The sequence below is a fragment of the Euleptes europaea genome, chromosome 9 (assembly GCF_029931775.1).
Source record: "Euleptes europaea isolate rEulEur1 chromosome 9, rEulEur1.hap1, whole genome shotgun sequence".
Lineage (NCBI taxonomy): Eukaryota > Metazoa > Chordata > Lepidosauria > Squamata > Sphaerodactylidae > Euleptes > Euleptes europaea.
In genome coordinates this window covers 58,916,039-58,943,274 of record NC_079320.1, presented here as the reverse complement: position 1 = coordinate 58,943,274, position 27,236 = coordinate 58,916,039, and the positions used below count along the sequence as shown (strand labels likewise).

Sequence of the window (27,236 nt, the reverse complement as noted above, 5' to 3'; positions counted from 1 at the left end):
GGAGCTAGAATACTCTCCTGTCCCTGCTGTTAGCCCTTGCGCTTAGAAGCATCTGTTCTTGTGGCTATTAATGCTTTTGAAATTATCAGTGTACTCTTTTCTCCCCCTACGCAGCACAAATGAAAGGATAATTCTATGGGCATCATTGCCTTTAGTAAAATTAGTACTTACAGATGGAAGGGGACCATAGTAGCATCTCATGACAAGGTATGATGAAGTTATAGTTATGGATATCATGTCACAATGCCAGGCTGAGATTAGATTAGGCTGCCTGCTTTTCTTTAAAAATATTTGCCATCTGCATGTTTTAGCTTCACACAGGATAAGGTAAATTTGGCTTCTGAAGAGATTTTCTTCCGCTTTGTTTACACAGGTCATGCAGCTTTATCTGTCCTATTGGCAAACAATTGCGGACAACACTTGAACATGATAAATTATGTGAAAGCCTGGATATTGCCATGAATATTGCCATATTCCAATGAAAAAGCACAAATAAGGCATAGAAGAAAGGCAATCTAGAACAGGGGGAGTACTAATGAGAAAACATATATATATTTCTTTGCCAAACTTCTGTCTTAACTGAAGATATGGAACATTTGCTGTTTAGAGGTACAATCTACTGTTCAGCAAATATGTTATCCCCAATACTATGAACTCCACTGCATTTTTGCACCCCAGATTTTCTTAGAAAAGCAGAATACATCTAAGTAGTAAAGGCTCACTGGAGCAATTTTAAAAACTCTTTCACACTTTTAGTGATCTTTTTATTATTAATTATTAATTTCAGTGGCCAGATTAAAAAAATACCATTTTGATTAGTATTTTGATTGTGCATGGGGTATTTCCAGCTCCCCCTTTCAATGGTCAATGCATCTGTCAAAACTCCAGGCCACGCAGTGTTGCTACTGAAATAAATAGCATGCCCCCCCCCCCATATGAGTACAGTCAGTTTTCTGATTGTAGAGAGAAAGTGAAGGGGCTGGTTCTTCAGGTTATTATTAACTAAATATTTAATGTATCTCAACTTATTCCTTGAGGTTATGACATTTTCTTATTCTTCCACAAGCTCTTCATTTTTCTTATCTTTCTACATATATGATGCCTAGGAGATTCCTTCCAGGAGCAAAAGCTAGGAGCTTTAAAAAAAAAAACCCACAAACAGCAAATGCATGACTTATCTTCAATTTTTTGATACCATCAAACCTAATCCATCTATACAGGAATACTGAAACTTATAAATTGCATTTAAAATGTTAAAGGAAGACAAAAAACATTAAAAGTCTTCATCTCTTATATCAGAGCCATGTGGAAAGTAACATGAATGAAATTTATAATTCATGGAATGTATACAGGAATGTGTTGGGGTTTTTTTTTTTTGCCAAGTCTAGTGGAATGGTTGCTATACTTAACACAGAGATAGATGAAGCATGTCAAGGAAGAGCAAATATACAGTACCTTTAACTATCTTATCCAAATAGTGAGCTTGAGAATTAAAAAGAAAGAACAGACAGAAATTTCAGAAGAGTGAGGTAAGACAGGAATTGTTCAAAATTCGCATACAGCGATGAGCTGATAAGAGGGAGTTTACATTGAATAGAAGACCCGTTTATTGTGGACTAAACATTGAATACGTTTCACCTCTTTAAAGATACATAATTATTTCCCATAGCAAATAAATAAATAAATAAATTCTGCTGAGTTAAATTATGCTCAGCATAATTAACAAAATGCATTTTCAGATCCAACAGCTTTCTTCGCACCTACCTGGTAGTTCACTTCCATCATGCCTTGTATTTTATGCAGATCACATCTAGCCACAGAGATTTTTTAAATTTTTCATTAATGTTTAGAGCAATTATGTATCATGTATACTGTACAATTCAGGCCAAACTAGAAGCTAATATATTTGATTTCTTTGTCATGTATGGATCAGATATTCCCAGTAAAACATATTCCACTTCTTCAGTTTGTGCAGGATTATCCGTATTTCCGTAAGAAACAACACATTTCTATTTTTTTCTGACCCCTATCTGTAATCTATAATCTACAATCAGCTCATTATGTAAAACACTGAACTTAATTATTCTTACTGGGAGTGTCAGTGCAGCAGCAGTACAGCAGAAAAATAAAAGAAAGTTTTAAATTTGAAAAATAAACGGAGGTTATGGATGTATACAATATGAACGCTTAACATATAAAGCAAATGCAAATTGTTCATATCATGACCAATTAAATACTGAAATTTCAAATAAATATGAATGCACTCATTTTCAAAAGGCAAGGCAATGGTTAAATAATAACTATACGAAGTTTATTATAAGAAGGAAATAATTAATTTATGTGTAGTATAAACCATTTTCCAGTCACTTATTCTGGGTAAGCACTCAAATTCAGTTTAAGTGATAGTTTACCCGATGGAATTATCACATTCCAAGTTGCCTGGGCAACTGTCCAACATATTTTAATGAGAACTATTACGATAAGAGATCTATTATGGCAGTTTCACACATTCAGGTTATTAAAATGCAGCTTTAATTAACACATGTGTAGCCACTCTCATTATTAGTAGAAATGAACCTGCTTTACTATTATGAAAGAACCATTCTGTACATCATGGACAACAGGATGAAAGAATTCTGGTATTTATCACTTCAGATGATAAGTGGGTAGTCATGTTTTTGAATGCTCCCCACACAGAAAGCTCCCTGCTTGTAGTATTCTAGCATATCAGGGACAAGCTTCCCTGTGCACTCTGCAGTCCTGACATGGAGCACAGATAGTGATTTAAAAGCTTTTATAATGGAACACTGGTATCAGCCTATTTAGCTATGCTATGCCTGTTCTAGAGGTAACCAGTACCCTGACTTGCATGCAGGGTCATCTGCTGAAGGGTGAGAGACTCAAAACGGATAAAAGGAAGTATTTCTTCACACAACGCATAGTTAAATGGAACTCCCTGCCCTAGGATGTGGTGATGGCTGCCAACTTGGAAGGCTTCAAGAGGGGAATGGACATGTTTATGGAGGAGAGGGCTATTCATGGCTACTAGTAAAAATGGATACCAGTCATGATGCATACCCATTCTCTCCAGGATCAGAGGAGCATGACTATTATATTAGGTACTTTGGAACACAGGCAGGATAATGCTGCTGTAGTTGTCTTGTTTGTGGGCTTCCTAGAGGCACCTGGTTGGCCACTGTGTGAACAGACTGCTGAACTTGATGGGCCTTGGTCTGATCCAGCATGGCCTTTCTTATGTTCTTACACACTGGAGTACTAGTATAATGTACTCAAGTACCTCTTTTCAGGAAGGCTATAGCACTAGCTGAAACTTCTAAGTGAACACTTGAAGGTGCCCTATACTGAATCAGACCACTGATCCATCACAGTCAATACTGGTCTACTCAGACTAGCAGTGGCTCTCCAGGGGCCTCTCACATCACTTATTACCCGGTCCTTTAACTGCAGGTGCCAAGAATTCAACCTGCATGCAGATGCTCTACTAGTGAGCCACAACCACTCCACAGCTGTTGAACTGCATAACTAATAATCCCACAGAGAATGTATTACATCAGCTAGGCTGCAGATAAGAGCATGAATGATGGTGAGTTAAGTCTGAACCTGAGAGAAAAGGCTGCAGCTTTACCAGATGAGGTAGGTGGGAAGCTGTTGGCCCCTTGGGGGGAGAGGTGCATGTTGAAACTCCCCTTCCACCAAGAACAGACGGACCCAAAGACAGGAATGGAGGTGCTGGTGGTTTTTATTGGAGGCCTCATTGTTGGAATCGCCAGAAGCCTTGTCACTCTCTGCCTCGCTCCCTCCCCTTCAGGATGAGGTTCACCCCAGTGCTCCTCCTCACCCCTTTCTCTTCCTGCAGGCTGCTCACCCTTTCCTTCTCAGGCTCTCAGTGCTCCTCCTCTCCATAGCTGCCTCTGTATCCCTCTCACTTTCTCCTTACACACTGTTTCTCTATCCCTTTCACTTTACTTGTCCTGTTGTTTTCTACCCCATCTCACACTTTGCTGCTGCCTTTGATCCCCCCCAAGGGAATAAACTGGTCACGATAAACTGATCAGGTCTTAAGTTGGTACATGATTGTCTGTTGCTTTTGTGGAGAAATGTATGAACACATTGACTGTCTGTCCCATCTACTGACTCACTCTGTGTAATCCACCTTGAGTCCAAACGACGGCGGACTACAAATAACGTCAATAAATAAATAAAAATTAAAAAATAATAAATAAATAATAAATAAATAAATAAATAAATAACTAATGCTGCAGTTCTATGCGGAATTACTCCAGTCTAAGTTTCCTGAAATCAATGGCCTTAGACTGAAGTAACTGTGCATAGTATTGCACTAAACTAGTTATATGCAGAGTGCAGGACTTGAGGCTGATGAAGAGGAATGTGACATCAGCACACTGATGGTATCTGGTGCCATGTCTCCATGCAATTGTACTCAGTGATTCAGTATATATATTGAAGGGGAACAAAATAGAGACCTCCAAGACTCTGCAACACATATTCTGATAGCAGGAACATGTGGGCGAAGGAAAGAGCCAAAGATGATGAGATGGAAATGAGCAGTCCTGATCTATACAGCGATAATACAATAAAAAGTGAAGTGATCTACACAAGGAGGGAAGCCTTTGCAGTGGCGCAAGAGTGGAAAGCTGCAGTACTGTGGCTCACGACCTGAGTTCGATCCCAACGGGAGTCAGTTTCAGGTAGCCGGCTCAAGGTTGACTCAGCCTTCCATCCTTCCGAGATCGGAAAAATGAGTACCCAGCTTGCTGGGGGTAAAGAGAAGATGACTGGGGAAGGCTCTGGCAAACCACCCCGTAAACAAAGTCTGCCTAGTAAATGTTGGGATGTGACATCACCCCATGGGTCAGGAATGACCCGGTGCTTGCACAGGGGACCTTTACCTTTTTACCTTTGCAGTGGGATGACTTTGCATAAGAGAAAGAATGGGTTTGGAACAGTGTTGTAAATAAGATATGTTTGGGTGACAACTATGTTTGAAAATGAAGGGATTTCCTAGAAGAAGTAATAAAATATTCAAAGAGCCATTATGGAGGTTTTCGAGGGGAGGGATTAGATTGGAGCAAAAGTTAAGGCTATGAAAAGGGAAAAAGAAGGGCCACACAGCAGTGTAACAGTTGAAAGGGATCTGTATATATTTGGGTGTTTGGGCCTGCGCTGGAAGGAGCAAGGGTGATAAGAAAGTGAGGTAAGTAAAGAAAGCACAAGACCATGCTAATCTGGCTACTGACTCCTCAGTCTTCACTTCAGCTCATTTTAATAAAACGAAACAAAAACTGAAGGAAAAAATCCAGTCTGAAAATTACAGTGCCTAAAAAGTGACAGAGGTAAGGGCTATTAAATCATTTTCTTGCTCATTGCTTCTCTGCTCCAAATTGTTCCTTGGAAGCTATCCCTCAGAGTTTCAAATGCCTTCTTAACTATAAACATCTTTCTGAAGGTCAGGGGGAAATGGACAGCTCCGGGGAGGTGATGATATGGAGGGGGAATGGGTTACTTACCCTTCCACAACTTTGCTACTTTACCTTATTTCCTGGCCCAGGTGCTTTTTGTGAACAAGAGGTTATTGCGATAAGGATTTGTTACACACTTTAATACCAAGTTCAGCCTTTTGTGTTTTAAATTTTGTTTCAGTAGTAACAACAACCTTCAATTTCAGGACTGATTTAGGGAAAATTAAAAGAAAGAAAGATGTAGTACGAGTTATGCTTGCTCCTTCCCTACTATAGCTTTAGAGAGCTTGTGTGTCACTTATCCACAGTGAAGTCTGTACCAGATAATTTCAGTAACTCATATGTAGCACCAAAACCAGATTTCACTATCAAAATTCAGACTTCTCTGAGTTTTACTGTAAAAAAAACTTGAGCCCTCCAACAACTCAAGTATGCCAGTATCTTCTATAAACAATTAATGCAAGAAACAATAACTTCCAAAAAAGAAAAATATATACTGACAATTGTAATTTCTCGAGCAATGTATTTTTAACCTAGTAGGAACATTCTCATTTATTAGTACTTTTTTAACAACAGGTTTCAATGCAAGCTTTCTTAAATTTAATATTTCCATTAGCCTTCCATTAGAGATGTAAGTAGGTATCCTCCTTAGATAATTCATGTGCTAGCTCCTGTAGATATGACAGAATAGCTAAAGTCTGAGAATAAGTGTATATTAAATCCATTTATTCCAATCAGCTCCTGTTTAAATCAGCATGAACAGCATGCCCAGTGATTTGATGTTCCTTAATTGGTACTCACTGCACTGTTTTATTACTGATTACCCTGTCATAAAGGATTATAGCAGTGACATAATTTTCAATGCAGTATAACAAATCCAGGCCTATATTAGTTTATTCATACTCTTTATGAGATACTTTCACATACCACGTCCAGGACTGGAATTAATAAAAAAAAAAATTCTAAACATCCTGTTTACTTTAATAGCCTCTCAAGATGATTGTCAGAAAAGAGCTCACGTTTGAAGAGAAATATTACCCTTGGTGCCATAACACCGCAATATAAACAAGACTTACAGTCAGGCTTGTAAGACAAATTTTTAATAGCCAATTCCATGACATACAAGAGTGGTGAGTGTGAAGGACTGGGTGCAATGGGTGACACACTAGGCAAAATTCATTTATGGCACTGAAAGACAACGCAGGATGCAGCACTGGTACAACCCTGATGGATGTAGCTGTAATTTCAGCAGCAGTCATCATCACTAGATCTAACTGCAGTAGCCTGCTCTAAAACTGTTCTGTGGCACAGAATTTGGGACAGAGAACTTGTGTTGTGGAAAGAACTGAGAAGAATTCCTTTATATGACATCCTCAGAGCACTTTACCAACCACAGACCTGGTAATATTGGTGCAATCTTACATGCCATGTGTTTGCTAGTAAGATCACTTTGGGTAGCCGTGTTAATCTGTCATGAGCAGTTGTAGTTTGCTAGTAAGTAAGCAGACATAACTGAACATATGGAGCTGCCATATATTGACTCAGGCTGAGGTCTGTTCCAACTGGCAGTGGCTTTCCAGGGTCCCAGGGAAAGACCCTTCTCAGATATCCTCAGGTAGATCACCTAGTAACCCATCCTTCTAACTAGAGGTGCCAAGGATTGAACCTGGGACCTTCTGAAGGAAAAGCAAATGCTCTACCACAGATCTGTTGCCCCACCCAATTGAATAACAAGGGGTGTCAAACATAAGGCCTGCAGGCCAGATCTGGCCCCTTGAGAGCTCTTATCTGGCCTGTGAGCCAGCCCCACCCCTCCACTCTCAATCTGGGCTGGCGAGGCATGGCCTGGCTCTACCAAGTAGCATTTATGTCATATCTGGCCCTCATAACAATTGAGTTTGACACCTCTGAACTAGACTGTTGCAGCTATTTCTTATCACATGCTGATCTGTGCATCGTTGCAGTTACACAGATAAGTAAGAATGTAGTACTCACATCTTGCATACATTGAACTTCCTAAAATCTGTGTGTGTGTTAAGTGCCGTCAAGTCGCTTCCGACTCATGGCGACCCTATGAATGAAAGTTCTCCAAAATGTCCTATCTTTGACAGTCTTGCTCAGATCTTGCAAATTGAAGGCTGTGGCTTCCTTTATTGAGTCAATCCATCTCTTGTTGGGTCTTCCTCTTTTCCTGCTGCCCTCAACTTTTCCTATCATGACGGTCTTTTCCAGTGACTCTTGTCGTCTCATGACGTGACCAAAATACGATCGCCTCAGTTTAGTCATTTTAGCTTCTAGGGTCAGTTCAGGCCTAATTTGATCTATAACCCACTGATTTGTTTTTTTGGCAGTCCACGGAATCCGTAACACTCTCCTCCAACACCACATTTCAAAGGAATCTATTTTCTTCCTATCAGCTTTCTTCACTGTCCAGCTTTCACACCCATACATAGTAATAGGGAATATGATGGCATGAATTAATCTAGTCTCGGTGGCCAGAGTCACATCCTTACACTTCAAAATCTTTTCTAGCTCTTTCATGGCTGCCCTTCCCAGTCTCAATCTCCTTCTAATTTCTTGGCTGCAGTCTCCCTTTTGGTTGATGGTGGAGCCAAGGAATAGAAAGTCTTGAACAATTTCAATTTCCTCATTGTCAACCTTAAAGTTGTGTAATTCTCCTGTAGTCCTAAAATCTACATAAATATATATTGAATTGTTCCATGATACAGTCTGGTATATTTACCTTCATGACAATGGATTGGATTCAATGGTTGCTTTTTGCTAAGTGGGAAACCTTCAGCTGGATGAAAATTGCTTCTACAGGGGTCTTCTTTTAACAGAAGGACTCCATCCTATGTTATGCTACATTAGAAAGTAAATCCTTAGAATGGTGCATACCTATTGCTGCATATACCACGTACCACTAGACTAGTACTGCATGGCTTGCTTTCAATGGCTTTTGTTTTTATATTGACAATTTATGATGTTTTATGGCACTGATTTTACTTATAGGTTGCCTTGAGTGAGATTCTGGAGAGGTGACATATAAATCCCATAAATGAATGAATGGATGGATGAATGAATAAGTTTGGCAATGAAGGCAGGTATACACCCGTTCTGGGACTGGCATGTTCATTTTTTTTAATCAAGCATTGTGTGTGTGTGTAAAGTGCCGTCAAGTCGCAGCTGACTTATGGCGACCCTTTTTGGGGTTTTCATGGCAAGAGACTAACAGAGGTGGTTTGCCAGTGCCTTCCTCTGCACAGCAACCCTGGTATTCCTTGGTGGTCTCCCATCCAAATACTAAACCTACAAATTCCTCTCCTGTCATTCTACAACCAATGTCTGCTTCCATTAGAGGGGATCCACATAAAGGTATTTTCCAGCGCATTCTGAATGAACGTTGGCCTTTCATAAAACCAGAGGCTTTCATTCTGTAAGATGGCTGCACAGTCAGGTTATGGCAGGAAAAAAATGGTTCTGGGTAGGGCTGTCAAAAAAAAAAAAATCGGTACAGTTCGGATTCGGCCGAATTTGGCCCTTGTGGGTTCGGAACGTGCCGAAGTCCGAACTCCCCACTTTGGATCCGTTCAATTCGGCGGGAATTCAAAGTTCGGAAAAAAAAATTGGCCGAATAAAGCCATTAAAAACACAACCGCGCCTTTCCGCGGCTCTGGGGGGGGCATTTTTGGGCTTAGAGGTCCCAAACTTTCAGAGGAGCTTCAAAGGACGTATATTGAAAGACTCCCCATGTTTTGTAAAGATTGGGTCAGGGGGGGCTGAGATACGGGCCCTGAAAGGGGTCCCCCCCACCCTTAATGTGTATCTCTCAGCAGAGCTTGCCGCCCACGCACAAAGCTCCCGCCCCGACAAACAGCTGATGAGAGCAAGGGCGGGGCAGGTGCTAAGAACTTTGCAAAGCAACACAACTGAAAAGCAACACCTTTGCAAACATGCAAAGGGCGGGGCAGGTGTGAAGAATTTTGCAAAACAATACAACTGCAAAGCAACACAAGCACGCAATGCAACACCTTTGCAACAGTGCAAAGCAACACCTGACACCTGGGAGTTTGCATACCATGGAAAGGGACAGAGGCAGCTAGCTATGCATAATGAGCAGGAGGGGGTGGAATTTCTCCTTTTGCATTGGACTTGGGACCAGGCAGATGCATTCTTTAAGTCACCATTTGAAAACCAGTTTTGAGCAAGCATCAAAATAACCTAACTGATCTTATGAATGAGGAAAAACCTGAAGAATAAAAATGAAGCCCCCCCTCAAACCAGGGAGCGAGAGACTGGAGGGGGAACACACACCCCAGGCAGAACCGGCAAAAGCCCCCTTTGGCTTCCCCCCCCCACAGAAACTGCTCCCTCCCCACACACACACACAGACTCTGCTTCCCCCCCCACACACACACAGAAAAGAAAAAATATAGATTAAAGCCCCCAAAGGGGTCTTACTGTGGCTGTCTTCTGTTCCAGCAGGAGGGGCTGGGAGGCTGGGTAATCCAATATGATTCCATTTGTATCCAATATAAGATCCATATGTTTGCATCTCTCGAGGGTGATCCATTCATCCCAATAGGGAAAAGGGGAAAGCCCATATCTCGGGGGGCCCTGACCCAATGTTTACAAAACTTGGGTGGTCTCTTAAAAAGCCTTGACTGAAGCTCCGCTGAAAGTCTGGGGTCGGCACACCCAAAAATGCGCCCCCTGCAGCCACGGAAAGAGAAAAGGGGGGGAGCCGATATTTCAGCCCCCACTGAACCCATCTTTACAAAACTTGGGTGGTCTCTTAAGAGGGATTCTCTGAAGCTATGATAAAAGTTGGGGGCTGCACCCCCAAAAAAGCGCCCCCTGCAGCCACGAAAATGGAAAAGGGGGGAGAGGAAAAAGGGGTGGAGCCCATATCTCGGGGGCCCCTGACCCAATGTTTACAAAACTTGGGGGGTATCTTAAGAAGTCTTGTCTGATGCTCCGCTGAAAGTTTGGGGTCGGCACACCCAAAAATGCGCCCTCTGCAGCCATAGAAAGAAAAAGGGGGGAGCCCATATCTCGGGACCCCCTGACCCAATGTTTACAAAACTTGGGTGGTCTCTTAAGAAAACCTGTCTGAATATCCCCTGAAAGTTTGGGGTCTGTACCCCAAAAAATGCACCCCCTGCAGCCACGGAAAGGAGCGAATGTGCACAAGCACCCCCTCACACACACATGAGGATTTCCCTCTCTCTCTCTCTCTTTCCCCGGCCGGCCGCACATCAGCTGATTCCTCCAGTACTCAATCGTGACTGATTGGCCAGAAGAAGACCCAGCTTGGCCACCGATTGGCCGGGGGAGGAGAATGCTGCTTACTGAAGGTTATGCTGCTTACTGACGGCCCTGAATTGGCCGAATTTATTCGCGAACTCCCGAACTCGCTGAATTCGGCCCCCCCGGTTGCCCACCAGTTTTGAGTTCGGTTCCTCCCGAACTAAAAACCGCCGAATCAAGGGAAATTCGGCTGGTTTTCAGTTCGGGCCGAACCGAATTGACAGCCCTAGTTCTGGGTCTTTGTGGCAATACCCTGGCTTAGATTTTCTAACCTCCACTCCAGCTTGTCTCCATTAATTGTAATTAATGCAACAGAGTTATACAGTCATATCATATCTGCATTGTTTTTCATGTTATATCTAATATTTTATTTTTGGCAGATGGTGTTTCTGTTTTCCCAACTCTTCTACTTGTATTATCAAAATACTGTCATTTTCTAAACTGTTCACAGTTCTGTGCTGACAGAAGCCTTTATTTTTCCTACAGAGAGTGCTTACTCTTCACTTTCTAATTCTGCAGCAGTAAGAATAATTCTGAATTTGAACCTACAATTGTAATAGATCGCACTTTTTCTTGCATAGTTTGTAGAGTGCCAGACCAGCTGAATTCTTTGAACATTCTGTCCACTCATATATCTATCAATTTCCTGTGCAGTAGCCATTGCTAACTTCAATGCGTTCATGTGCACAGCACGGCTGCAATTTTAAACCTTAAGAACATTCTTTCTGCAGTCTATTTTTTTACTGTGTAAAGTTCTATGCTTAAAGTTGATATATGGTGAAAGCATTTTGGTAAATGAGTTACTTAACTGGCAATTAACTTTCAGCAACAGTAAAAGGTAAGTACTATTTATGTGCCATATTAAAACCCATATAAATTCTTGTATGCACATGATTCCATGATGACCCCTTCTCATTTCTAGTATAGGCACTTATCTAAACGCATTTTCTAAACCTGTCTTTCATATTTGAGTCACCTTTATTCTCTTATGTTAACATGCAGGATATGGTCCCCTTTAAAGGCCTGGTGCTCGAGAAAAACATCAGGTAGCTTCAACTTGCAAGATACAGGGTTGGATCCAACCAGATTGTTCAGTGTTGAAAAAAGGATGGTTTCCCCTTCTGACCACTAAAAAAGTATGGTGGGGATCATAGGACTTACATGGACAAAAGCCATGTGGCACAGGGCTTGTATTGAGGAGGAGAACTGGATCAGATTGAATGAAAACAATGGCTGAATCCAACCCACAGCGACCATCAAACAGTATTACGGCACTCATTATTGCAATAGGTTTAAAACATTTGTTCCTTAATCCTAACTTCTGTATATTCCTTTCAGTATCTCCACTGCTCGATCTCATACATTCTGCTTGAGTATTACACTTTAAACAGTCCTCAAGCAGGCTCAGCCATCATGACCTCTACTACCTCATCATCCGGCTCCATAACCCAAACGATTGCTGCTTTACGTATCATTCACTGTTTGATCAATTTGCTTCTCAGTTCAGATGTACAAGGAACAGGTCTCGGGGAACCTACACTAGTCTATTTCCTAGAAGCTTCAGATCCTTTAAATCAAGCCCACAAATCCTATAGCCACCACTTCAACCCATTGTTACTATTCCCTGGATTTTATTGTAATTGTCCCTGTCTCCTTACAGAGGCTTGCTTCATACACCGGAAACTGTGGAGATAATGAAGCGATGATGCCTATCAGGTGAAAGTAGCTAACTAACTTTATTTCTCCTTCGAATGCTTAATGACACTGATTCTCATTCATACCACTTACACTTAACCACATGCAAATGTGTATAAATATTAATTTTGGACAGAACAATCATTGTTTCTACACCATAACAATTAAACAGCTGTAATGCATCTCATGAGTTAAGTGATCGAGCTGCAGGCAAGTTCTATAAACAGATGGTCTTACTCGCTCATACTTAATGTTACAGATTTCTTTTAACAGAGGTGTTGATAGATCAGAATGCAGCAGAATTTTAATACAAATTTGCCAATTTGCAATGTAAATTATTCTAACAATAATATGTATGTGGAACAAAAATTATAAAGATTTGTTTTTAATGGAGACACTAGCACAACACTTGGATATAGTAGATTCTTCACCAACATAATTATTTACTAATTCCATTCAGCTAAAAGCATTTAATGGGAAAGCAGCTGGTGAAGCATTCACTCTCAGAGTGTTCCTATCACTGTTATTTAATTTGCCCAAGATGTGTGTCAGTTAATTTGTAAAAACAAGAGCCCATCACAAATAATCTCCCTTCCAACTGCACAGCTGCCTGCAATCTAGTGAAGGATACATATACTTAAAGTTAAGCTTACAACTATACAGTTTAGTGACACTGATTTCCCTGGGATTTGCGGGAATTGTACCTAATTAGTGTTTAAAACTATTCTAAAATAAAGCAAAAAAGATAGAAATCCCTGTAAGGCGCACCCTGTCTCAGTGATTGCTAAAAGGCATTGGACTACCAGCCTATGGATAGAATTTATATTTATGTAAAGGTTTTTCTCCCATTCAATTCAATGGACCGGCAATTCACAAGCACTTACAGGAATGCAATCACAGACTGGGTCCTAATGGTGAAACAAACAGGGACACCCACACACACATTAAAGAATACATGGAATTTTCCATTGCGGTATCAATTGGAATGTTTAATCAAGCAACATATTTTCAAGATAGGTGCCTGATTCCCAGTTACGGGTGATACACATACAATGTACACAAGCAAGGTTGGGAGCTCAAATTATAAAGAGGCATATCCCTGCCCATTCGGGGGCAAGACTTAGGTTAAGACTTATTTAGTAGTTAAATTATTTTTAGAATACTGGTGCATTGTTTCTCTTCAGAGCATAAAATAGTTTGCTTTGTTTTCCACCTGAAATGCAAACAATATAAAGTTCTTGTTCCTTCCATGTTCCCTTCTTTGGTCCAACTTTTCATGCTGGTAGTTTGCTCAAGGGGGAAAAAAAACTCCACTTTGGCAGGATTAGCTAGTGTTTCTGTTGTGCCAAACCAATGAATTTCCCACGTATATCACCTAAATGCCTTTGGGGTTTCAGATAGGGACCTGAAGATTTAGGTCACTTCAGATTACCCCTTACAACATGCCATAAATTTAAGTTTCCAAACCGGGAAGGGGGGGGAATCAGAAGAGAAGCCATGAAAGAGATAGAAATAACAGAAGAAGATATAAGGTAACAATAAGTGAACAGGACATAAAAGATATTAGGCTAACCAAAAGAAAAAATCAGGACAGACATAGGTTGTGGATGTGAGTACATGTATGAATGTATAAATATTCAAACTTCTGACAGATGGGCAGGCACACATCAGAAAATACATATATTAAGAATGTGCTCAGATACTTTATTCAGGTTCAAATTTGGGCTGTTGTTTGTTTATAATTTTGTCCAGATTATTTAATATTATAACGATGCATGTTGGGATTAGTTACTGTCAAGGTAGCAAACACACATGAATCGTGTGCTAGCTCATTCATGTAAACATTGTTCTTATAGCTCCTACTTAAATTACTTTGCAGTACCAATGAAGAGAAAATAAAACGCTTAGGTAAGATGGGCAGGGAGTTGGAATACCTCCCTTCAGCATTGTGCTTAATTGTGTGTGTGTATAGTGTGAATATCGGCTAAGCATGGTGTATAATCAGGACTCTCCAGACAAAGGAAGATCTCAGATTCTTAATCAAGGATCTCTGTCATGGAGAGAGCTCTGATCTGGTCGTGGATTTTTCTCACCTGACCTTGTGTGTATGTTTACTTTGAAAGGGTAGAAGAAGTGTGGCAAGTCTTCCTGACTTACAACTATACAAGAAAAGCCTTTGTCTCGTTGTGCAAAAATGTTAGGCTTGGGGGTGGAGGAAGCAGACAAGGCTGAATCCTTTCCTCCTATTTTCTCCCTTCTGCCTTATAGGCAAGGCATTTGCTCGTCCCTCCTATCAGCCTGGAATAGTTCAGGCAGGAGTGTCTCTTGCTTATATAAAATGACAGTCCTACCCAAGCCGTAAATGTGATTAGGTAAAATTCAGAGCACGGAAATGCCAATTAGGAATGAAATATGGTATAAATACAGGCTAAGCACTGTGGTTGGACAGTGTATCTGTCAGGGGCCTATCTGTTCAGTCCCTGTCCCCTTCCCCACACTGTCTAGAGGGAATGGAAATTTAAAGATGTGGAGATTTGGATCCAAAAGCAGAGTAGACCTCATAGTACCAAAGGAAAAATGGCTTGATCAGCCATAATCAGTATGGACCTAAAGGTCAGAGGTCATTGCACTCAGATTAGTTACCCTTCCAGTTTAATGAACAGGATTTATTTGAGTCAGATTTTTGGTTACTTACAACCTGAATGTACACCCAAAATATAAAGTAAACATCAGAAATAGAGGTTAGAAATAAAGATAGGATTATCCCATGTATTGGGGTGGTACATTATTTAAGCAAAATTCTAAGAACCCCAACATATTACTATTGCCAATTAGGGCTGTTGAATTAAAAAAAATTCGGTATAGTTCGGATTCGGCTGAATTCGGCCCGTTTAGATTCGGGATATGCCGAAGTCCGAACTCCCCCGCTTCGGGTCCGTGCAATTCGGCAGGAATTCAAAGTTCGGGAAAAAAATTCGGCCGAATAAAGCCATTAAAAACACAATCGCGCCTTTCCACGGCTCTGGGGGGGCATTTTTGGGCTTAGAGGTCCCAAACTTTCAGAGGAGCTTCAAAGAACCCTTCTTGCCAGACCCCCCAAGTTTTGTAAAGATTGGGTCGGGGGGGCTGAGATATGGGCCCTGAAAGGGGTCCCCCCCACCCTTAATGTGCATCTCTGGGCAGAGCTTGCCACCCACACACAAAGCTCCCAGCCCCGACAAACAGCTGATGAGAGCAAGGGTGGGGCAGGTGCTAAGAACTTTGCAAAGCAACACAACTGAAAAGCAACACCTTTGCAAACATGCAAAGGGCGGGGCAGGTGTGAAGAATTTTGCAAAACAATACAACTGCAAAGCAACACAAGCACGCAATGCAACACCTTTGCAACAGTGCAAAGCAACACCTGACACCTGGGAGTTTGCAAACCATGGAAAGGGACAGAGGCAGCTAGCTATGCATAATGAGCAGGAGGGGGTGGAATTTCTCCTTTTGAATTGGACTTGGGACCAGGAAGATGCATTCTTTAAGTCACCATTTGAAAACCAGTTTTGAGCAAGCATCAAAATAACCTAACTGATCTTATGAATGAGGGAAACCTGAAGACATAAAAATGAAGTCCCCCCTCAAACCAGGGAGAGAGAGACTGGAGGGGGAACACACACCCCAGGCAGAACCGGCAAAAGCCCCCTTTGGCTTTCCCCCCCACCCACAGAAACTGCTCCCTCCCCCCACACACACAGACTCTGCTTTCCCCCCCCACACACACACGGAAAGAAAAATTACAGATTAAAGCCCCCAAAGGGGTCTTACTGTGGCTGTCTTCTGTTCCATCAGGAGGGGCTGGGAGGCTGGGTAATCCAATATGATTCCATTTGTATCCAATATGAGATCCATATGTATGCAACTCTCTAGGGTGATCCATTCATCCCAATAGGGAAAAGGGGAAAGCTCATATCTCGGGGGGCCCTGACCCAATGTTTACAAAACTTGGGTGGTCTCTTAAGAAGCCTTGTCTGAAGCTCCGCTGAAAGTTTGGGGACGGCACACCCAAAAATGCGCCCCCTGCAGCCACGGAAAGAGAAAAGGGGGGAGCCGATATTTCTGCCCCCACTGAACCCATCTTTACAAAACTTGGGTGGTCTCTTAAGAAGGATTGTCTGAAGCTATGATAAAAGTTTGGGGGCTGCACCCCCAAAAAAGCGCCCCCTGCAGCCACGGAAATGGAAAAGGGGGGAGAGGAAAAAGGGGTGGAGCCCATATCTCGGGACCCCCTGACCCAATGTTTACAAAACTTGGGGGGTCTCTTAAGAAGCCTTGTCTGATGCTCCGCTGAAAGTTTGGGGTCGGCACACCCAAAAATGCGCCCCCTGCAGCCATGGAAAGAAAAAGGGGGGAGCCCATATCTCGGGACCCCCTGACCTAATGTTTACAAAACTTGGGTGGTCTCTTAAGAAGGCTTGTCTGAATATCCCCTAAAAGTTTGGGGTTTGTACCCCAAAAAATGCACCCCCTGCAGCCACGGAAAGGAGCGAATGTGCACAAGCACCCCCGCACACACACACAAGGATTTCCCTCTCTCTCTCTCTCCCCGGCCGGGCCGCATATCAGATGATTCCTCCAGTACTCAATCCTGACTGATTGGCTAGAAGAAGACCCAGCTTGGCCACCGATTGGCCGGGGGAGGAGAATACTGCTTACTGAAGGTTATGCTGCTTACTGACGGCCCCGAATTGGCCGGATTTATTCGTGAACTCCCGAACTCGCTGAATTCGCCCCCCCCTTTTCCTGCCATTTTTTAGTTCGGTTCATCTCGAACTAAAAACCACCGAATCAAGGGAAATTCGGCTGATTTTCAGTTCGGGCTGAACCGAATCAACAGCCCTATTGCCAATACCACATTTCTTATGTGGTAAGTATAATTCTATAAATTGGTGTAATAGGTGAACTCTGGGATCAAGTGCCTGGGTCTGGCAAGAGAACATGAGAGTGTTCTGCTCCCTTTCCTTCAACATGGTGGTGGAAAGTGCTGTCAAGTCACTCCCAACTTATGGTGACCCCTCATTTCAAGGCAAGAGATTTTTCAAGGCAAGAGATGAACTGAGGAGGTTTGCTATTGCCTGCCTCTGTGTAGCTACTAACAAAAACAACTATTCACTGAGGAAAACCTGAAATAGTTTCAGGGGTCCTGATAAATAACAATACCTAGGCTTGGAAAGAGAGCAAATATAACGCAATAAGAACATTCTGATCACATTAGTTAGCAGTAGACAGGAGCTCTAACAGTGTGCAGCCCATCAATAAGTACCAGTGCTAGTTACTGCATAAAGAAGGATCTGATAGAAATGGACTGATAACTGCTGTTCCAGATTTCCACTGAGAACTTTTATTAGTTTCTTAACATGTAATTTCTCCCCTTTCCCCTCATTTTCAATTTGCCTCTCCATTTGTATTCAAGATAGCACATATTAAGAAGCACCCCCCCCCCCACATCCTATCTCTCCAATTTAAGGAAAGGTAGTTCTTTGAGGTATTCTCTGTTAATAGTGCTTTAAACACCAAGTTGTTTATTGAGCTACATTGATTTTCATGTATATGCAGGCAATTCAAATGGAAATCTGGCCTGGGGGAAATCCCAATTCCTTTAAACTACAAAACAGCAGCTATTTGTTTTTACTCCAGCAAAGAACTACATTGGAAAGTGAGATCATTAATGATCACAAAGTCCTGCTTTGTTCAGAGAAAAATGTACACATGCTAGACAACACACCTCTATGAAGCACTAAGGTTGCTATGGGGTTAGAAAGCCCCTCAGTGAAAAATTGAAAATGAAACACTAACAGCTGGGGAATTAACTGGTTAAACGCTATTAAAAAGACAGAAACATGTTGAGTCCAGACAGACTTCAGTCTTACACCTTATATTTTGCTTTTGTCAGGTATCATTGCTGTGCAGTAAGTAAGAGTTGCCACCCAAATTATTGGTACATGTATTTTTCCATTTACACTGTAGAATATATTATTTCCCCACTCCCTTTTTTTGAACTGTGATCATGCCTACAGAGGGACACAAACAATGCCCTCCCTCTTATGCCGCCTTGAGCCACACGGAAAGGCAAGATATAAATATTTTAATAATAAAATAAAATAAATAAAGATCGCTTTCAGACTTTTGCTGAATTCTATAAGGCCATTACACTCTGTCAGTTTTATCTTTCCACTGCCTTCTGCCCCTGCTGACAATGATTCTATCCATTGTTTCTACCAGCCGTTCCCCCGTGTTGTTGCCTTTAATACATATTTCTGGCGCATGCATTCCCCATATTAAATTAGAAAGTCTGAATGTCTATGGAGGAAATCTAAAATTGCATAATTGGGATTACAAAATCATGCAGTCTATAACAAACTTGTACACCCTTTTTTTGACCTTTTTTTTCCAGAATTCATATTTGTTTTTGCCTCGCACTAGGGATTGTGGATTGAGACCAACAAAACTTTGGGACAAGACCCCCAGTAAATTACAGGAACCTCAACCAGATCAATTCATGTGCCTTTAGCAGAAATTCTTCATCTGTTAAAATTTCACATTTTATTCAACTTATACCTCCCCCTCCCCCAGCCACGCCAGGCTCGGCTCAGAGCAGCTTCCAACAACAATTAATTACAGTATAAAAATATGTAACATATAAATTAAAAGCATAAAATTTAAAGCTACAATCTTAATTTCATTCAACAGATGGCAGATATATGCACTTTGGAAATACACATGGAAAACCAGAGATCTACTTCAGCAATGTTAAGAAAGAAATCAGTTTGTGCATAATACATTGCAAAAATTGCTGAAGAACAGTTCATCCATGTATAACTATAACACTTGTAGTATGACCAAGGTCAGTGAGGCCGATAAGAAAGATATCTGCTGAATAATTATTATGTGGCAAGCTGATGCTCACGATCTTCTACATTCATTTTGCCTTAGAAATTGTTTCAGAGGAAGAAAGTATGGAAATGCACACAAAGAATCACACAATTCTCTCTACATTTTTAATCTTTGCAATGATTAATGATGGCTCACAGAGCCAAGTAAAACTGCAGTCCAAAGCAGAGTTACACCCTTCTAAGTCCCTTGAAATAAACAGGCTTAGATGGGCGAAACTCTGCTTAGAACTGCATGGTAAGTGGGTTTATCTGATCACAGACCAGCATTTTATGAGATACATTTAACAAAATCCTAAGGAAGTGAATTATCTTTCATGTCATGCATATAAACAAAGATGATATCCACACGATAGGAAGCGTAGAAAGAAAACAAAGGGAGCCTTTCACTATAAAGTATAGTTTTTCTGCTGTTGCTTGTAATAAACTATGAATATAAGTGCTGAAAATCAGCACATTCCTCAACTTGTCAATATTGAAATAAAAACATCATGCCTGCTAACAAAGGAAAACAAAATATCAGTTCCTTCATGCAGACTGACAAGTAAAAATATTCCGCTTGAAGACGCGGCCTTCAAAGCACTAAATTTCTGATTCAGACAAGAACTGTATCTCGGACTTCTTAGATTTCAAGAAGGATCTTAAGTGCTGCCCGCCTACCAATGGTGCAGTGTTCGCCATTCCATCCTTGGTTGCATTCACACTTCCCATCTTTACAAGTTCCATGTTCAGCACACCGAGGGTGGCATGCTCTTTGATTGCAGGATGGGCCAGTCCAGCCTTCTTCACACCGACAAGTTCCACCCATGCATACACCATGTGCGCCACAGTCAACAGAACAGATTTCTGCATTATAAATAAAAAAGTGGAATTAAGGACAGGTAGGCAAATGAAGAGAAAGAGAAGAGGAAAACAGCTGAACTTAAAACTATAGAAAGAAAAAGGCAGAATCTTGGAAAATTAGATTAAGGAACTGAATTCCTAAAACCAGTTTAAGCTTAGCATATTCTGCTCCAACTAGACCACACTATTAACAAAGACCACTGTGGATAGGGTTGCCAGGCCTCCTATGACGGTGGTGGGAGAATTCTTTTTAAAGGCTGGCAGAGTGGGGCATGTTGTCACTTCAGAGGAAAACCTGCAAGTGACATCATGTAGCTCTAGGAATAACTGGAAACTCTATGGTTTCCAGTTTCCCTGGAAGTGATGTAATGGCTCATTCAATGCTGTGTGCCCCCATGTATCCTCCCTCCCAAACTCCTGGTGGTTACCAGCCATTGCCTGGTAACCCTCATTGTGGAATAGAAACTTCAAAAAAAAAAAAAAAAAAAAAAGGATGCTACAGAGATGGAGGAAGTAAGAGCCCTCCATTCCTGATCCCATTTGCAATTTGCCACTGGATGAAAGCACCACTATGTAGAAAAAATAGCTTTCCATGCCATACCATACACCTAATTCTCAAAAGTAATACCAAGTCAATACTTTAGAATATTACAGTATACATTTATAATTCCTCAGGTTTTTGAGAGCATAGTTTTCTGTAAAGCCAATATCAAGACAGCCAGCATGGTGTAAAGAGTCAGCGTGGTGTAGTGGTTGAAGTGTTGAACTAGGATCTGGGAAACCCAGGTTCGAATCCCCACTCTGCCATGGAGACTTGCTGGGGGACCTTGGGCTAGTCACATACTCTCAGCTTCGACCCTGGCAAGTATTTGGATGGAAGTCCTCCAGGAAATACCAGGGGTGTGACACAGAGGCAGGCAATGGCAAACCACCTCTTAACAGCTCTTGCCTTGAAAACCCTACAGGGTCACCACAAGTCAGCTGTGACTTGACGGCAAAAAAAATATATCAGGAGGAAAACATAACGTTGGTTCATGACAATATTATGTAATTTCAAGTTACCTTGTCAAACAGAACAATAATCCTAAAAAGCAAAGATAAAATATTATTTCTGATGGGCAGTGAAAAGACTAAAATGGGCCAACAACTTTTCTTTAAATATTGTTCTTTGATGGAAATCTGTTTCTGGTGGCTTTCCTCAACACCTAAGCCACCAGAAACAGATTTCCATCAAAGAAGAGATATTTCAGTCTCATTGGTAATCTGTTAATAGTGGACCAACAACTGCATTCCTCTGACTCTCAACTTGTACAACAGTGATTTCTAACCTTTTCAGTATGGTGACCTATTCAAGGCTGGCCCAAGGCTTTTTGGAACCCTAGGCAAACTAGGACTTTGGAACCCATCTAGTTCAGCAGTCCATTATCTATAATGGCTAATCAGATGTTTTTGCAAAACCAACAAACATCGCACAAAGGGCACAGCTGCCCCCACTATGAATCCCAAGCAAGCAGAATTCCGACTTAAATTCCAGGCTTTGACCACTCTCCATTACTCGCTCTACTCCCTCCTAAGATTCTAAGAAACTCACTCTATTACCATCCATTTTACTTAATCAACATTGCCATCAAAGTTGCTATCAAGTCACAGCCAACTTATGGAGACCCTGTAGGGTTTTCAAGGCAAGAGGCGTTCAGAGGTTGTTTGCCATTGCCTGTCTGTACGTAGCGACCCTCTTATTCCTTGATGAAGTGAAGAAAAAATACCAACCAGTGTATGACCTGGAAGATACTGTTTCCAGGGTCAGATCTTGGTTTCCAAAATACGAAAGAGAACAGTGGAAAGGGGAAGGGCTGCCATTGGGGAGGGCTAGCTTGTGACCCACTTTCAGAGGCTTAACAACCCACTTGTGGGGCTCGACCAGGCTGCTGTAGAACATTAAATATACTCTCAATGAATTAGGACACTTATAACTGGCAATGACCAACAGAGCTGGATGACTTTTCCCACATGATGTTATCTATTTTGAATTAGACTTTTTTATTTCAAGAGCTGCGATGGCTTGATTAACTTCAGAACATCCGTTCCAGCTGTGGAAGAAACAGGTTTATTTCAAAGCGCCAACTTTTCTCCTCCGTTGAATCAATTTTTCATTAAAATGAAGGTGTTTATCAGCTTTTAGCACACTTGCTTTAAGCAAGGTGTGTCAGCCTTTGTAATCAACACATTAATTAGTTAATTTAACTGAAGTGGAATTGGAGGGCTAATTAATGGACACAATGCTGATGAAGATAGAGGAAAGCTCAGTTGCTTTTAAACCCATAAACCTTCCGATGGAACAAACGATTCATTCTTTTCATTTTTAGCAATTTCACATTTTTTAATTAGAAAGATCTGTTCATTGATTCAGCATCTATAGGTCATTTGAAATATGACACTTTATTTTTATCCATTCGTTCCCTGAATACAGAGAATTAATTTATTAGTTTGCAACTGGGATCATCAACCTTTTATTTAATGAGAACTACCTTTCATTAATGAAAAATATCCAAAACTATTACAATAAAGGAAAACATTTGCTTTTTCAAAAAACTGTGTTTGCTTTTCATAATGGAAAAATAAGTTTGCAATTTTGACAGCAAGCATACAAAAGGACCAGTAAGAATGCAAGAACTACAGATGTATTATGTGTTAAGTCTCTTTTCTTCTACAGTCATGTGTATCAAGATATTGTATGGGTTAAGTTCTCATGTGTGACAGCTACTGCTTTTTACTCACTCCAGAGTTGCTGCCTATTAGTCTGTTACAGTAAAAAGAAGAAGACCTGCAACACCTGTGACAAGATGTTATAATCTAGGTGTTATCAGGTAATCAAGACATCTATGTCTTCAGTGATAACAACATAATGATTCTCAGAAGCTGAAAGAACCAAGTTAACAGAACAGAAATTCCTTTATAATGCAAGCAGCACTAACAAGTTAAGAAGGCAATTTCATCTGCATTCACCATCCAAGTGAGACAAAATATTTTGACTGAAAACACAGAGATTTATTTAGACAGACACCTTTGGTCTCCTTCTCGGTACTTTCTGTAGCTAAAGTATGGTGAGAACTTGAATTAGGTTGTATGATGGATGCCGCTCGCTCTATATGTGCTGCCCAACAAAGATGATCTAATAATAAGACAGCCCTCAGACTAGAGTTTGCCTCCCCAAGGAAGCACTGTTGTAATGTGATACTACACAATGGAAAAATGCCATTGCTCATCAATTCATCTGTTCCTCAGGGAACAGTAAAAGCACAGTCATACATGGATGATGTGAACTAGGCTTCCTTCCCCTTTCACTAGTGTTGATAGCACCCTGTGCACTAACCTTGTCATCTATTTCGTCTATGCAGTGCCATCTACAACAGTGTGCTAATTCCAAGTGGGTAGCCATGTTAGCCAGTAGCAGCAAAGTAAAACATTAAATACTGATCATCTTTAAGGTGTTACTGGACTCCAATTACAACGGAGTATTTCTTTAATTATATTTACATGCAGGCCTTAGTATTTATTTAGGAGATTCCTATGCTGCCTCTCCAGAGTCCAGCTCGAGGCGGCTTGCAATTAAAATAAATTATCAACATAAAACAATAAGCCATTAAAATGAAACCAGGGACATAAAACAGCACAAAAACAATCCATAAAATGGACCCCAGACCAGAAGCAGCCGATAAAACAGTCGGAGAGAGAGAATTCTAACTAAAAGCCTGGGTAAAAATACGTGTTTTGGCCTGGTACTTGAAAGAAATGCAGAGCCAGGCAATCCTTAAGAGAGAGGGCCTTCTAGAGATGAGTTGCCACCACAGAAAATGCCATCTCTCGTCTCCACCCTCTACAGGCAGCAGGGCTTGAGAGGCAGAGCTTAACAGGTAGGCTGGATAGCATGGGAGGAGAAGTCCTTCAGGTACCCTGGTTCCAAGCCGTTTGGAACCAGATGGACAGTCAGTGCAGATTTTCCAGCATTGGGATGATACAATCCCTGTTAACTGTTTCTTCACAATAGCCTGGTTGCTGTCTTTTGTATAATTTAAAGTTGCCAGACTGTTTTCAAAGGCAGCCCCATGGTACAGCACATTACAGTAATATAGTTTGAATGTACCAGTACCTGCAGGCAATATATTTGCAAAATACTCACAACTGCCCTACACCAAAGTTCCCCAACATGGTGCCCACCATGGGTGCCATGGCATCCACCAGTACTGTCCTTGGCACCAGCTGAGCTTTTCAGAAAGTCAGTGGGGCCCTTATAAGGCATGGCTTGTTATAGGATTCCGAAGAAGAGAAAGAGAAAGAAGAAGAAGAAGAAGAAGAAGAAGAAGAAGAAGAAGAAGAAGAGAGTTGGCTTTTATATGCTGACTTTCTCTATCACTTAAGGAAGAATCAAACCGGCTTACAATCACCTTCCCTTCCCCTCCCCACAACAGATACACTGAGAGATAGATGAGGCTAAGAGAGTGTGACTAGCCCAAGGTTACCCAGCTGGCTTCATGTGTAGGTGTGGGGAAACCAACCCAGTTCACCAGATTAGCCTCCATTGCCCATGTGGAGGAATGGGGAATCAAACCCAGTTCTCCAGATCAGAGTCCACTGCTCCAAACCACCACTCTTAACCACTATACCACGCTGGCTCCTTTCAAATGAAAGGATTTTCCACTGGAGGCTGAGGAGGACTGGTAAGCAGCTGGGCTTTCCTTAGTCTGTATGTAGTTTCATTACCCCTTCAGGATTTCCTTCTTCCCAGGTGTAAGAAGGAGGTGTTCCATTTGGCTCTGCCTCCAGAGGCAGCCGTTTTGGCAGGGCGCTCACCACCCACTCTTAAAATTCCAAAGATGCCCACAGCCTCAAAAAGGCTGGGGATCCCTGTCCTACATTCACACTGAAAATAAAAAAAGAATTATTTTAAACACCCTTACCATTTGAGCAGTCAGGACCAGTCCAATTAGGGTCACAATTGCAGGTGCCACTTTCTTGAAGGTAAGTACCATGGCCAGAACACTGATCCGGACACATAGTCTTTAGTATTTCACAGTTGTTACCACCCCATCCTGGATTACAGTGGCATTCTCCATGGATACACACCCCATGATTTGAACAGGCTGGGTCTAAACAATCCGCTGAAATAAGAAGACAATTTAGTGTCCATGAGCTTCAACACTACCACCAATTACTTAGAAGGTATCCTATTCATGTTGTACACATGTAAAGCGGCACAAACGTTCTGTGATACTTAGGCCCTGGAAGGGCAGAGGTTAGGAAGCAGAAGCCTTGAACCTTAACTTTAGACCTTTTCCCTTAACCACAGGTTAACAACGGACAGCAAATCAATATCAAAATAACACAGCATACCTGTTCTAATCTCCAGGTCAAGAAAAAGACCTGGCTGCAATTGTACACAGTAAGGTTCACTAAAACATAATTATTTCAGTTTGCTATAATTTTTGAAAAATTAAAAGCTTCAAATAATGGCGCTGATTTATTTAAAAATAAAGGCAACATAGTATCTACTAAAGACACCAAAATCAGAAATCTAGTGTAAAATAAGATCCCTTCAGAGACATATTTCCTTCCAATACATGGATTTATGCCACGCCACACATATGCACATTCAATTCTTCTTATCCTTTCCCTATAGTATTCCTTAGCAAAAACATTTGGAAATAAATGTTACAAATGCTGAAACATCTCCCTTCTAGCAAATCTTGCAATTTTAACAGATGATTTAAATGGGCAGAGCAATCCTGAGGCACACCTGTGCCATGGTGGCTGGCCACAGCATAACTGTGGAGCTGCTAGTCTGCACCCTATAGGGTTTGTTCATGCGGTGGCTGGCCAAAAATAAGCGTCAGTAACTGGTCTTCAGTGGCTGCAACCACGTCAGCATCCCCAGCAACCGTTCCTTGGAGGTGTTGTGGCGAGGCGGTGGGGCCATGATGGACAGGGCAGCCAGATCCAATTGGGCCACCTGGCACAGGGCCCGAGACAAGCACCTGTCAGAGCCCAGGGGTGGAAAGGGGCATGGCCAGGTATGCTGGTTCGCTGCCAGTGGCACACACACCTCCAGTGGCTCCAAGTCCCACCAGAAGTCCCTGAGCACCTGCCAGTGTTGGCATGGGCCCCAGCATTCCCCCCATGAAGATCCCAAGCTGGCTACCTGCCCCCATACCAGTGGGTGCCCACATCTTGGAAAAGGAACATGTCATGGGCAGTCTGTACATTCACAGGTGCTTTTCGCTTATTGGGAGCTGCACCTTCCAGCAGGACGCCCACACTGCTGAGGCACCTAGTTGGCCACTGTGTGAACAGACTGCTGGACTTCATGGGCCTTGGTCTGATCCAGCAGGCCTTTTCTTATGTTCTTATGTGCCCCTGGGCCAACCCCCGTGCCACCCCTTCTGGTAGAGAAGTAGGAGAAGGGCCACTGCAGCCTCTGACAGGTCTCCCAGCAGCCTCTTGATGCCCGCCTGTTCCTCTACTACATCCCTCCTGACAGAAAGCAGATCTTCCAGATGCCTGGTAGCTGCTGTCACAGATGCTACCAGTCTTTCAATCCACTGCTGACCTCTGGAGAAGGCCTCCCGCCACTCTTCGCAGCTCTTCAACCAGTTTCTCTTGATCACTATCCACATGGATGAGAAGGTGGGGGGATGGGCTGATCCAGCCGAAGGCCCCCATGTCCCAGACAAGGAACTGGGATCACCAGTAGTGCCTGGGGCACCAGCAGCTGTGCCACCCAGCTCCAGAGGATGCAGTTCACATCTGGCTCTCACACTGTTCCCAATCTTCACTTCCTCATTCTGCTGCAATCTGAAGAAGCAGCCGCTGGCCCCGGGAACTCTGTGATGCCCAGTGTCTGCAGGACAACTGACCCGGCCGCCACAGCTTGCATCATGGGGGTCAGGCCATGGTCCAT

The 27,236-nt window shown here is 42.0% G+C and overlaps 1 protein-coding gene across 8 annotated transcripts in view; it reads right to left on the bottom strand.

Moving 5' to 3' along the window:
• The window catches only part of TENM3 (teneurin transmembrane protein 3), a 469,013-nt gene that overhangs the window by 95,451 nt on the left and 346,326 nt on the right, over positions 1-27,236 (bottom strand). For all 8 annotated transcript variants that reach the window (XM_056855868.1, XM_056855869.1, XM_056855871.1 and 5 more), the window contains 2 exons: positions 25,240-25,440; positions 20,099-20,284 (listed from right to left, as the gene is read on the bottom strand). In XM_056855868.1, coding sequence (XP_056711846.1) covers positions 20,099-20,284; positions 25,240-25,440 — 387 coding nt within the window. The remainder of the gene's footprint in view (positions 1-20,098; positions 20,285-25,239; positions 25,441-27,236) is intronic.